Here is a 13,213-nt window from a genome sequence, read left to right as displayed (position 1 = left end):
TGGCATAACGCTACAGTTACCAACCTCCTATCCCAAATAATACCTACTACAATCGAACATAAACCAAACTGAAACTCAGAAAATAAAGCACATATTCACACATTCTTTCCAACATACTAAGGGTCTTGCTAGTTACAGAATATTCAGCATAACACGCTCACACTGCAGACTCAACATTTTCGCTCACCATAATATCCCGTGATAGGATGAATCTTTGAGCAAAACATCATCTTGACAGAAGCCATTTGAACAAGGGCTTTCTTCCTTGAAGACACCACACCACACTGTTCTAGGGAAACGGAATTCAAACAAGCCTTCACACTTTCCGTCCTGTCAGGAGTTCAATCGAGAACCACCTGAGACCGACACTTCATGTCCTTGCGCTGTGAGTTTAGGTTACAACTGCATGCCGTCCTGTCCGTCACACTCACGTGACCGTCTCACTTCTGACCCTAGGTTCTATAACTCGTTTAAGCTTGTTTTGTTTTCCTAACCTGACTTCCCTCCCTTCTACCACATTTCTCGGCAAAACTGGAAACCATCAGTTTTAACAAAATTGAACCGTGACAATCGGGCTTATCTTTTGACCACATAGTAATCATCAGAAATGATTCAAAATCACTCCCTCTGTACATATTTGCTAAAGTTATTGTTTACTTGACTTGTGATCAATGAATGGTTTTATGGAAGATGTAAAATAGATGTTTTTCAATTAGTTCTTATGTTTTGAACCTGTTCTTAAAGTGAAGGAGGAGATGGCGCTTTAAATTAAAATGTGTTATGAAATTGTAATGTCTATGCTTGATATTATTTCCGGTCAAAACGATATTGCCGGGTACAGGTGACGACGCCAATAACTGCATTTTGATCAAAGGCGCCATTATTTAATCCTCGTCGACTACAAATCTGTTACATAACTCAGTCGTTGTCTAAATAAGAAATAGAGCTGGACAGTAATATAAGGCAGACGACTATGTGTGGAAACAGTGACAAGTTTGTTTTGTCTTTCGGTCCCGTGTGTGTACGAGATACATTGCCTCGAGACAAAGCAGGCAGGATCAGGACAACATCGCCACATGAAGCGCACCGTTCATATTTCCTCCTTAGTCTACCTACCAAATCTAACTGACCTTAAAACAGCTGTTTATCCTACATACGTGAGAGAGACACCCGTGAGATAATAATCGTTCAAATCACACGTGTGTATATCATGTAAATGAGGTCATGTCAAGCAAGTCTGGCAGGGACCTGTTTTTCCACTGCTTATGATGCCAAAGTCACCGAGACAAACGTCATTATAGAAAAAAAATTGCGCTCGCTAATTACCCTCGATGAATTTTTAGAACAAACACGTCACGCCACACTTTCAGAGTGACGTTTCTTTACTTTGACGTTCTAGATTGCACGAGGTTTTAGAAGAGATCGAGGTTCCAAAACAAGCGTCTTCAATTTAGCTGCCTCGACTCTTTTCCGTGCACACTTGCTCTTGTGCTTGTGAATACACACGAAGAGGGATAGGGCGCTAGCAGGTCTGCACATACGTTGACCTGGGAGATCGGCCGGGATTGGAACCAACGACCTTCCGCTTGCGAAGCCGGCGTCTTATTCACTAGGCCACTGCGCCTGTCATGGTGTTGTGCTGTTAAGGGGCTGATAACGCTCGGGGAAAAAGGAAGCTACAGCAGGTTATAACGCAAGACGCTAATTAGACAGGCCAAGGACACGTTGTAGTATCTACTGCGTTGCAGGTACAGCATGAGCTATCGCGGATCCAAACTAAGTGCGATAACCCTTTTGTTCCCTAAAACAGATTCTATAATGTCCAGGTTCCCGATCTGTGTCAATAGTTATTGTCTGATGTCCACATTGCCTGTTTGGGTCTGTTAATACATTATTTTCAACATTCGCATCCTATTACTTAAAAGTGTCCATATCGCTTATTTGTGTCTGACATTAGGTTTATACTTCTTTTGTTGTGTGTCTGTGATTATTTGAATTAGTAATTTTGCTTATCAATTTGCGTCTGTTATAATTTTGGATGATTAATGAAATTAGGATCATTATAATGATTTTCAACTTTTTACATTGCTTACTTGCGTCTGTTACATGTCAAAGTATGTGTGTATTTTGTTCTGCTAAGACCATCGATCTGACTAGCAAAAATTAACATTATTTAACAGAAATGTTAAACCACTCTCGGTCCTGTCTAAAGGTGGTGTTTTTTTTATTAAAGTTTTGCTGATGAATTTTCGTATGTTGAGATCGTATATAATTTTGTTTTGATTCCATTTCCGAACATGAAAATGTCATGCAGAATTTAAAGAATTTCCAATTTCTTGTAATCAGTAAAAGACTGCCAAGTCTCTGAAGGGGCATCTAAACTTAGTCCCATGCTCAAAATCGTCAGATAATCACGCGGAATTTCATGTCGCTTTAATAAAGTCAGCAATTTATCTATGTAGCAAAAACGGCAACCCTGGTATGTGACAAATGGTATTTTGTTAACCTGCAAAATGCCGAGTGTTTGTGTTTTGAGAAAATGTAACAAGTGCGACAAGGAAAATCTTGTGTTGGCATTCTGCCATTGTTTTGCACTTTTCCTTGTCAGGTTTACAGACCGATATTGGAGCTAAGAGCTAAAGGGAAGTGCAAATGACGCCGAGAACTGGATATTTTTATAATGAGTAGCTTAGTGATTCCCCTAATCGCTGTAGGAAGTTGAGCAAAACTAAATAAAACCTTTATAGTTCTTTTTCTTGTTCTATAGTACATTTCCTTGTTTCGATTTTGGATGAGCTTGCGACCAAGTGTGTGTGTGTGTGTGTGTTTGTGTTTGTGTGTGCCAGTGCGTTTGTGTGTGTGTGTGTGTGTTTGTGTGTGTGCGTGCGTGCGTTTGTATGTGTGTTTGTATGTATGTATGTATGTATGAGTGTGTGAGTTATGTGTGTGTGTGTGAGTGTGTGTTTGTGTGTGTGTGTGTGTGTGAGTGTGCGCGCGCGCGTGCGTGCGTGCGTGCGTGTGTGTGGGTGTGTGTGCGCGCGCGTGCGTTCGTGTGTCTGTTAGTATGGTGCAGGGGTGTTTCTTCATCCGAAAAGTTTAGTGTGACATTTAAAACCAAAGTAATGTTTGGTTTGCTGACGAGGAAACCTTTTTAATAGGATTGATGTCACACGTAATCTCAAATTGTCAAAGTGGTATAGGCATTGCAGTCAAGCGCAGAACACAGGCAAGGACACCAGTCAGCCAGTTATCTGGGCGTTTCCACGTCAATACATCAGTTGCAAGATTGCCTGCCATCCAAACTAGCCCGCTTCACGCTAGTACTTCGATGAGCAGGTGAGGCAGATTTGTATCCTTCCGTCACTTTACTATACTTAGCAAGTGTATGCAGGTCTGCCTATATGTTTATAACAATTTGATACTCCACGAATATGTAACTCCAGCAGTGCGCCAAATGAACAAGGGGGGGGGGGGGGGGAGAGAGGGGGAGAATTGAATTGAACTTTATTTAACAAGGATTAAGATTTAAGGCTACGCCTTTTCTTACAATCTGTCCTTGGGACGCATAGACACACATTTATATAATTAAAAAATTAAAAGTCAAAAAGTTAAAAAGTTGACCAACAAAAGGAGGTCGAAAAACTTCAGCACGTGATAATAAAGATAACGATGATGATGATGATGATGATGATGATAATGATGATGATGAAGATGAGGCATGAAGAGCATACATATGTGGTTATTCATAAAATCAAATGCATACTATGCAGGTAATTATAAATACAAGCTGGTAGCAATCGAACATGTAGCAATAGTACAACAAAAATATGTTCAGAACATACAATGCACAGCATATCTTTGACGTAATACTAAGTGTGGTAAATCAAAAGGCGTTAAACTACTCAAACATTAAGTGGTTTTTAACACATTTTAACACATTTTTAAAAACTTTTTAATGACTTTAAGTGCTTAAAGGATGATGGAAGCGAATTCCAAACTGAAGTACCCGAAAAAGCAAGACTGGTCTTATACAGGTCAATTCGTGGAATCGGTGGGATCAAGTTGACCGACCCATATCTGTGGGTAGTTTTATTAAATAATGATGTAATGTAAATCGGCACTTTACCGTAATACAATTTATGCATGAAAATGGCTTTGTTTAACTTGAGATGCTTTTCCAGTGGAAGAAAGTTAAGCATTTTTAATTTCATATCTGTTAAGGCATTATCCAAACGATGAGTTTGGCCGAGCGACGATAGATAGAGTCTAACTTTTTCAAGTGGACATCACTGCTGCCATCCCAGAGCGTCGAAACATAATTAATGTGAGGCATTACATGAGCATGGTGGAACATTTCCAGAGTCCTTCTGTCCGTAAATTGCTTTAACTTGGATAGGAGGAAAACGTTCTTGGCTACTTTCTTGCAAATATGCTGTAAAGAGAGAGAGAGAGAGCGAGAGAGAGGGAGAGAGAGAGAGAGAGAGAGAGAGAGAGAGAGAGAAGAGAGAGAGAGAGAGAGAGAGAGAGAGAGAGAGAGAGAGAGAGAGAGAGAGAGAGAGAGAGAGAGAGAGAGAGAGCTGATAACCTGAAAACTTGAGGCATTACTGATGACGGTACATTATTTACATTGTAATGTGCTAAGCTAGATTTTTCTTTTTATTGTTTAGGGCTTTAAAAAAACCACCTTATTAATTGATAATAAATGTCCAGGATATCTGTCTCCTGAAATGTATGTTTAATGTAGCGTGTCCGCAGGTCTGAAGATCTTTGTACACTAAGATGTAACTATTGATCAACAAAGTCTTTTTCCTGCATTGTAAAGGGTTGAACGTTTCGTTTAAATTCTTGCCTTTTTTTCTTGCAACATTACAGAGCCCAGACATTTTCCTTATGTTCTTATTCAGTAACCTCGTAGTTAAAGGCTTCTTCCTTTCGTGTAAGCAATCGTGTAGACCACCACACACGTGAATAAGAGCATCTTTTCACTTGGACACATACCAACCAATCAAAAGCTTCGTTGCTTTCTGTGCATATTGGATATTTTTGCTGAATTAATGTCACTGATCGACACAGTCGCACAAGTAATTCAGCAAAATACCCTTCCCTTCAAAGCCTCGGAAAGCAACCAGAGGTTAGGTATGCTCCTACCGGCCCATGCCAATGCCAGGACGGGGTATGAGGTTTAGGCTACAAGATGGCGGATGCGCGAAGGCAGGCATATTTAAGTGACGGACGAGCAAGATCGCGTCGAAGAGTGTTTACTATCGTCGTCAGAAAGAGATCAAAATTACCATTCGAAACATAAAGACCACCGGCACCCCATCGTGTCAACTTGAACAACTTTCCGGTTTCGACAATAGGCTGTTCTGTTATTGTGAGCAGCTCGGCTGAAGACAGGATTTTCCTCTTTCTATGAATCGTGTATACACTGGTATTAATGTCACCTTCCAGCTCCAAAAATTGTCTCTGCGTGGCGCTGCTGAAGCAGGAAAACAGCATTCATGCGCTGGGTAGAGATGGATGAGTTCAAGGCACCCCACTGTTATTTGATCGCCCACGCTCACACACACACACACACACACACACACACACACACACACACACACACACACACACACACACACACACACACACACATAGATATATATACACACACGCACAAACACACATACACACACACACACACGCGCGCGCGCGCACGCACGCACGCACGCACGCACGCACACTGCACTACCGACTACGCGAAATTAGCAGCGACACACTAGATGTCTTTCTTGATTCTCAGTAAAAATCAAATCCTGTAAGCTCTTTTCGAATGACCTTAAAACAGTAACATGCATAATTAACATGAACATATTTGCAAAAAGTGAACTAAACGTACACTGTATTGGTACACTTTCTCTCTAAATTATCCCACTCAACTTTACAGTTTAGCTTTTTTTGCTAGTTATCATGACCTTAGTTTGACCGCAATGTTTCCTGATACTTTCCAATGTTTGGATGTATATTTTCTCAGCGTCTTGTCGTCACACGAAACCAGCATCGAAAAACAGGCCCTGGTCACCTTGGAACGTCCTCAACATGAACATACCGGCGTATTTGTTTCTCTTGCATTTGATGAGTGGTGAGTTGCTCACGGATGAGTGCATGAAGTTAACTTTGTTGCCATGTATTTTAGTTGTTTCTGCATGGTGAAGATGCAACCTAGCTCCCAAAATGACAAACCCATTCTGCGAAGTACATGTTGCGTTGATGTTATTCTATTGTTTCCTTATTATGTTACAATGACAATATAGAGGTCACTTGACGTTGATATAGTGCAGTGTTATTCGTAGGTAGTACTGTACAGCACGGATAGCACAGAAGTGTTCTGTGGTTCGCGCTATATAAGCTGTCATTCTTCTTCTTCTTCTTCTTCTTCTTCTTCTGGTTATTCATTTTATTCTTATCATGATCATTATCATTATTACCAGTGACCTCCAGCATCACCAAGCAAGTGACACAGTTAACCACAACTACCTACCAAGCTAGTGACACAGTTAACCACAACTACCTACCAAGCAAATGACAGTTAACCACAACTACCTACCAAGCAAGTGACACAGTTAACCACAACTACCTACCAAGCTAGTGACACAGTTAACCACAACTACCTACCAAGCTAGTGACACAGTTAACCACAACTACCTACCAAGCAAGTGACACAGTTAACCACAACTACCTACCAAGCTAGTGACACAGTTAACCACAACTACCTACCAAGCTAGTGACACAGTTAACCACAACTACCTACCAAGCTAGTGACACAGTTAACCACAACTACCTACCAAGCAAGTGACACAGTTAACCACAACTACCTACCAAGCTAGTGACACAGTTAACCACAACTACCTACCAAGCTAGTGACACAGTTAACCACAACTACCTACCAAGCTAGTGACACAGTTAACCACAACTACCTACCAAGCAAGTGACACAGTTAACCACAACTACCTACCAAGCTAGTGACACAGTTAACCACAACTACCTACCAAGCTAGTGACACAGTTAACCACAACTACCTACCAAGCAAGTCACACAGTTAACCACAACTACCTACCAAGGAAGTGACACGGTTAACCACAACTACCTACCAAGCAAGTGACACAGTTAACCACAACTACCTACCAAGCTAGTGACACAGTTAACCACAACTACCTACCAAGCAAGTGACACAGTTAACCACAACTACCTACCAAGCTAGTGACACAGTTAACCACAACTACCTACCAAGCAAGTCACACAGTTAACCACAACTACCTACCAAGGAAGTGACACAGTTAACCACAACTACCTACCAAGGAAGTGACACGGTTAACCACAACTACCTACCAAGCAAGTGACACAGTTAACCACAACTACCTACCAAGCTAGTGACACAGTTAACCACAACTACCTACCAAGGAAGTGACACAGTTAACCACAACTACCTACCAAGGAAGTGACACAGTTAACCACAACTACCTACCAAGGAAGTGACACAGTTAACCACAACTACCTACCAAGGAAGTGACACGGTTAACCACAACTACCTACCAAGGAAGTGACACGGTTAACCACAACTACCTACCAAGCAAGTGACACAGTTAACCACAACTACCTACCAAGCAAGTGACACAGTTAACCACAACTACCTACCAAGCTAGTGACACAGTTAACCACAACTACCTACCAAGCAAGTGACACAGTTAACCACAACTACCTACCAAGCTAGTGACACAGTTAACCACAACTACCTACCAAGGAAGTGACACAGTTAACCACAACTACCTACCAAGCAAGTCACACAGTTAACCACAACTACCTACCAAGGAAGTGACACGGTTAACCACAACTACCTACCAAGCAAGTCACACAGTTAACCACAACTACCTACCAAGCAAGTCACACAGTTAACCACAACTACGTGGTCTGGGTGGCCGAGTGGTAAACGCACTTGCCTCGGAAGCGAGAGGTTGCGAGTTCGACCCTGGGTCAGGGCGTTAGCAATTTTCTCCTCCCTTTCCTGACCTAGGTGGTGGGTTCAAGTGCTAGTGTTAAATGTATGCTTTGTATGCTTGTTGATTTGTGCTAGTTTATTCTATAATGAATTTGTAAAGCGCCTGGAGCCAATTGATGGGACTCGCGCTATAGAAAAGTTATTTATTATTATTATTATTATTATTATGAGACGAAAAACCGAGGTCCCTTCGTGTACACTACATTGGGGTGTGCACGTTAAAGATCCCACGATTGACAAAAGGGTCTTTCCTGGCAAAATTGTATAGGCATACATAAAAATGTCCACCAAATACCCGTGTGACTTGGAATAATAGGCCGTGAAAGGTGAATGCTCGCCCTAATAGGCTTGAGGTTTGCTGGCCGATGTGAATGCGTGATATATTGTGTAAAAAATTCCATCTCACACGGCATAAATAAATCCCTGCGCCTTAAATCCGTGGTTGAGATATGTGCGCGATATAAATTGCATAAAATAAAATAAATACCTACCAAGCAAGTGACACAGTTAACCACAACTACCTACACGACTTGTACCCACAGGTCAGGCTTCCTCTAACACCACATCGACCGAGTACACTCCGACAACGGTCAACTCATCGACGACAGCTCTTTGCTCTTTGCCTACTTCTTGTTTTAAAGGTAAAAACTGACACAGAACGTTACACAAGTTGACGATGACAGACTCTCTCCTCTGACAATAAGAACAAGAACAACAAGAACAGCAAGAACAACAACAAGAACAACAACACGTACAAGAAGAACACGAACAAGAAGAACAAGAACAAGAACAAGAACAACATCAATAACAACAACAACAACAACAACAATAACATCATCAATAACAACAACAACAACAACAACAGCAACAGCAACAGAAGGACGGGTTCTCACTCTCAACCACACACGCGATCGCGATCGCATCTTCACGGACAGCACCGGCTTCCTGCATGTCCATCTTGTCCACCCCCAATTTTTTTTCAGACGATGTATACCCTTTTGCTGAACGCTGTGCTTCATATATTAAGTTAATAGTTTTACGCGCTTCGGCGCAAATTGTATGCCTGACCTTGATTTTGATCTGTTTTTCACACAGCCGACCTCATCTACATCATCGCTGGGTCAGCTGGCGGCGTCCTGGTCATCGTAACTGCCTTGACCATCGTTACTTATAGGTGACTACAACTTTGCTCTTTGTTTGCCTGTCGATCTGAAGTGTAAGCAAGTACAAATGATGCTGGGGGAAAAGATTAAGAGGAAGGGAAAGAGAGAGAGAGAGAGAGAGAGAGAGAGAGAGAGAGAGAGAGAGAGAGAGAGAGAGAGAGAGAGAATTGAATTGAATTGAATTGAATTGAACTTTATTTTACAAGGATTTAGATTTAAGGCTACGCCTTTTCTTACAATCTGTCCTTGGGACGCATAGACACACAATTATATAATTAAAAAAAATAAAAAAAAAGTTAAAAAGTAAACCAACAAAAGGAGGTCGGAAAACGTGATAATAAAGATGACGATGATGATGATGATGACGATAATGATGATGATAATGATGATGATGATGATAAAGATGAGGCATGTAGAGCATACATAAACTGATGTGGTTATTCATAAAATCAAATGCATACAGAGAGAGAGAGAGAGAGAGAGAGAGAGAGAGAGAGAGAGAGAGAGAGAGAGAGAGAGAGAGAGAGAGAGAGAGAGAGAGAGAGAGAGAGAGAGATGCTGACCAAACAGCAAAACAGGCAACAACAACGGAGAAGTAATGAAGCAAAAATGGTACATCCTATTTATTTTGTTACAAATACTAGTGTAGATCTGTGATTGACACAGAGGAAGTCATATTGAAAAATGTGACAGAATAGAGTGTTGAAGAATACATGTTCATACAATACAACTGGTGTGCAGATGGAGACTGGCCAGAAAGAGCAAAGGACACATTCAAGGAAACAAATCGGTGGCACAGAATGGCCGGTTTGACCTGAAGTCCGCTGAAGAGCAGGACCCGATTCCAGTGAAACTAATTTTAAAAATAGGAGAAGATCCCAAACCTAATGAAGAAACCAACGTGAATCTTAGTTTGGAGGCTCAACCTGATGACGACAAAGATGGCGAAGATCTATTTCCGGTCTACATACACGGTCACACCCTTCACCTTGGAGAAAACTCGAGCGGCAATGACGGCGTGTCTGGACCAGTGACTGCCTCGCACGATGACGACAGCGGACGACAGAGCAACCATCACTACTCTGACATCAAAGACATTGACGAATTGCTGCAAGTTTTCCCCGGTCAAATTCCTGAACAGAGTAAAAGGAGGCAGCCTGGTCAAAAAACGGAAGGGGCGACCAGTTATGGACATTACGAGATTGTCGATTTTGACACTGATGAGGACTCAGCTTTAGGATCAACCCTGAAACTGAAGATACAAGAGCATAGAGGCTCACTGCCAGACCCGTCATCCCAGAAACCCAGCTCTACGTGGCAAGCGTCTGTGCAAACAGTGTGCGGAGAAGAAGGACAAGACGATATGTTCATGGTCGACAACGTTGCTTACGTGTCTGCAGACAAAGTCACCAAGAACACCACAGGTACTGACGCTACTGTCCACACTGAGGATACTGACGAGGATGAGGTAATGGTGGACAACGTTATTTACCAATCCTCTGGACCGAGGCAAGCCACTGAAGAACACCGCGTAAAGTCTGGCAATTTCCGAGATAACGATACTGTGGCAGGAAGTGAAATGGTCACAGATGAACTGGAGGATGAGTTTGTGATGATCGATAACCTGATATACGAGTCCACATTGTAAAGGAGAGCCACTGATCCATGCCAAACATAGTCGGACGGGCATCGTACCGACGACAACGCAGTAAAGTTAATATTAACGGCAAAAAAAGAATAACACACACACACACACACACACACACACACACACACACACACACACACACACACCCATCCACACGCACACACACACACACACGCGCGCGCGCGCGCTCAAACACATAACACAAAGACAGGTTAGTTATTGGAACGTTTAATCGTAGACAAAAAAACCCAAACATGTACATGTGTATTCAGGTGCATGTTTTGAATGTGCCGTTTGCTTTTGCCCGTGTGTAGGAACCACACAAAATGTGAACAGCCAAAACATTGTAGACAACGTGGTTTTTATCTCTCATTCAATGATCCAAATTGAACAATGGTTACATTACATTTTCAGGAGTGCAGTTTTATTCATGTCGTTTTCATTGTCCTGATATGAAGGATTAAACAAGTCGCGTAAGGCGAAAATACAACATTTAGTCAAGTAGCTGTCGAACTCACAGAATGAAACTGAACGCAATGCAACGCAGCAAGACCGAATACTCGTAGCATCGTCAGTCCACCGCTCACGGCATAGGCAGTGAAATTGACAAGAAGAGCGGGGTAGTAGTTGCGATGGGAAGGATAGCACGCTTTTCTGTACCTCTCTTCGTTTTAACTTTCTGAGCGTGTTTTTAATCCAAACATATCATATCTATATGTTTTTGGAATCAGGAACCGACAAGGAATAAGATGAAAGTGTTTTTAAATTGATTTGGAAAATTTAATTTTGATAATAATTTTTATATATTTAATTTTCAGAACTTGTTTTTAATCCGAATATAACATATTTATATGTTTTTGGAATCAGAAAATGATGGAGAATAAGATAAACGTAAATTTGGATCGTTTTATAAAAAACATATTTTTTTTACAATTTTCAGATTTTTAATGACCAAAGTCATTAATTATTTTTTAAGCCACCACGCTGAAATGCAATACCGAAGTCCGGGCTTCGTCGAACATTACCCGACCAAAATTTCAACCAATTTGGTTGAAAAATGAGGGCGTGACAGTGCCGCCTCAACTTTCACGAAAAGCCGGATATGACGTCATCAAAGACATTTGTCAAAAACATGAAAAAAACGTTCGGGGATTTCATACCCAGGAACTCTCATGTCAAATTTCATAAAGATCGGTCCAGTAGTTTAGTCTCAATCGCTCTACACACACACACACACAGACAGACACACACACACACACACACACACGCACATACACCACGACCCTCGTCTCGATTCCCCCCTCTACGTTAAAACATTTAGTCAAAACTTGACTAAATGTAAAAAGAGACAGAAAAAAGACTTTGTTATACGTATGAGTTTGTATTTCTTTTATTTTAATACATGTACTATTGAATAAGTTAATGAGGTCAGGAGAGAATGTTTGTCTTCCTATTTATGTGTGTGTGTGTGTGTGTGTGTGTGTGTGTGTGTGTGTGCGTGTGCGTGCGCGCTTGCGTGCGTGCGTGTGTGCGTGTGGGCGTGCGTGCGTGTGTGCGCGCTTGTGGGCGTGCGTGCGTGTGTGTGTGTGTGTGCGTATGTGTATATGTGTGTGTGTGTGTGTGTGTGTGTGTGTGTGCACATAGTGCACCTGAAAGAGTACTTCATAGATTTGTTTTTATGAAAATGGGCAAACAGATTCTTGATGACATTTACATCTCACTTTAAATTTTGATGACGTCATTTTTGTGTTAAAAACATTTTTGCGTTTTTAGAACAGTTTTTTGTGTGTGTGTGTGTTAAAAAAAAAGCAAAGAAAAAAAGCAACAAGACCCCCTTATAAATTCCTCTTTCATACATGGCTTTCCAATGGACTATCCTGGCACCACCGTGGTGGATTTTCTCTCCAGCCCAATTGATCTTGCTTGGCCATCTGTTGTACTATTGAGATGCTATGATTTACCAAATAAGGTGGGTGTCGACCAGACGTCAAGTGAGGAAAGACATCATATAGTGCAAAGTTTTGTGAAAAAACACCACACCGATTTACTTGGGTTCACGTTGATTTACATTTAAACTTCAGAATATTTTACCGATTCAACACACCATTAAATGTTATCCTACCTGATGACAACCAAACTAACTTAAACAAAAAACACCCCCCCCCCCCCAATTTTTTTTTTTATAAATAAACACACACAAAAAACAAAAAACCGATATTGGATTAAAGAAAAAAAAGTCCCTTCCGTGCAAAATTAAATAAAAAGAGCTAAACAAAGCAAAATTTAAAGCGCTAATCATTTGTTTGACAAATGTTTTCTTTAACAAAACTCTTGATTATTCATTGACTACATTAAGGTTAAACA

The 13,213-nt window shown here is 41.2% G+C and overlaps 1 protein-coding gene across 2 annotated transcripts; it reads left to right on the top strand.

Moving 5' to 3' along the window:
* Positions 1-3,001: 3,001 nt before the first annotated feature.
* On the top strand, positions 3,002-11,318 carry LOC138962508 (uncharacterized). 2 transcript variants are annotated; one of them, XM_070334346.1, is made up of 5 exons: positions 3,002-3,336; positions 6,017-6,124; positions 8,581-8,679; positions 9,134-9,212; positions 9,943-11,318. In XM_070334346.1, the coding sequence occupies exons 2-5, from the start codon at positions 6,082-6,084 to the stop codon at positions 10,847-10,849; spliced, it is 1,128 nt and encodes a 375-aa protein (XP_070190447.1). In that variant the 5' UTR covers positions 3,002-3,336; positions 6,017-6,081; the 3' UTR covers positions 10,850-11,318. The 2 variants fall into 2 exon arrangements, with proteins under 2 accessions (XP_070190447.1, XP_070190448.1); XM_070334347.1 differs by lacking the exon at positions 8,581-8,679 and having other exon boundaries at positions 3,004-3,336.
* Positions 11,319-13,213: the final 1,895 nt, after the last annotated feature.

This window comes from Littorina saxatilis, linkage group LG3, assembly GCF_037325665.1.
Source record: "Littorina saxatilis isolate snail1 linkage group LG3, US_GU_Lsax_2.0, whole genome shotgun sequence".
Classification (NCBI taxonomy): Eukaryota; Metazoa; Mollusca; class Gastropoda; order Littorinimorpha; family Littorinidae; genus Littorina; species Littorina saxatilis.
This window is presented reverse-complemented; position numbering and strand designations above follow the sequence as displayed.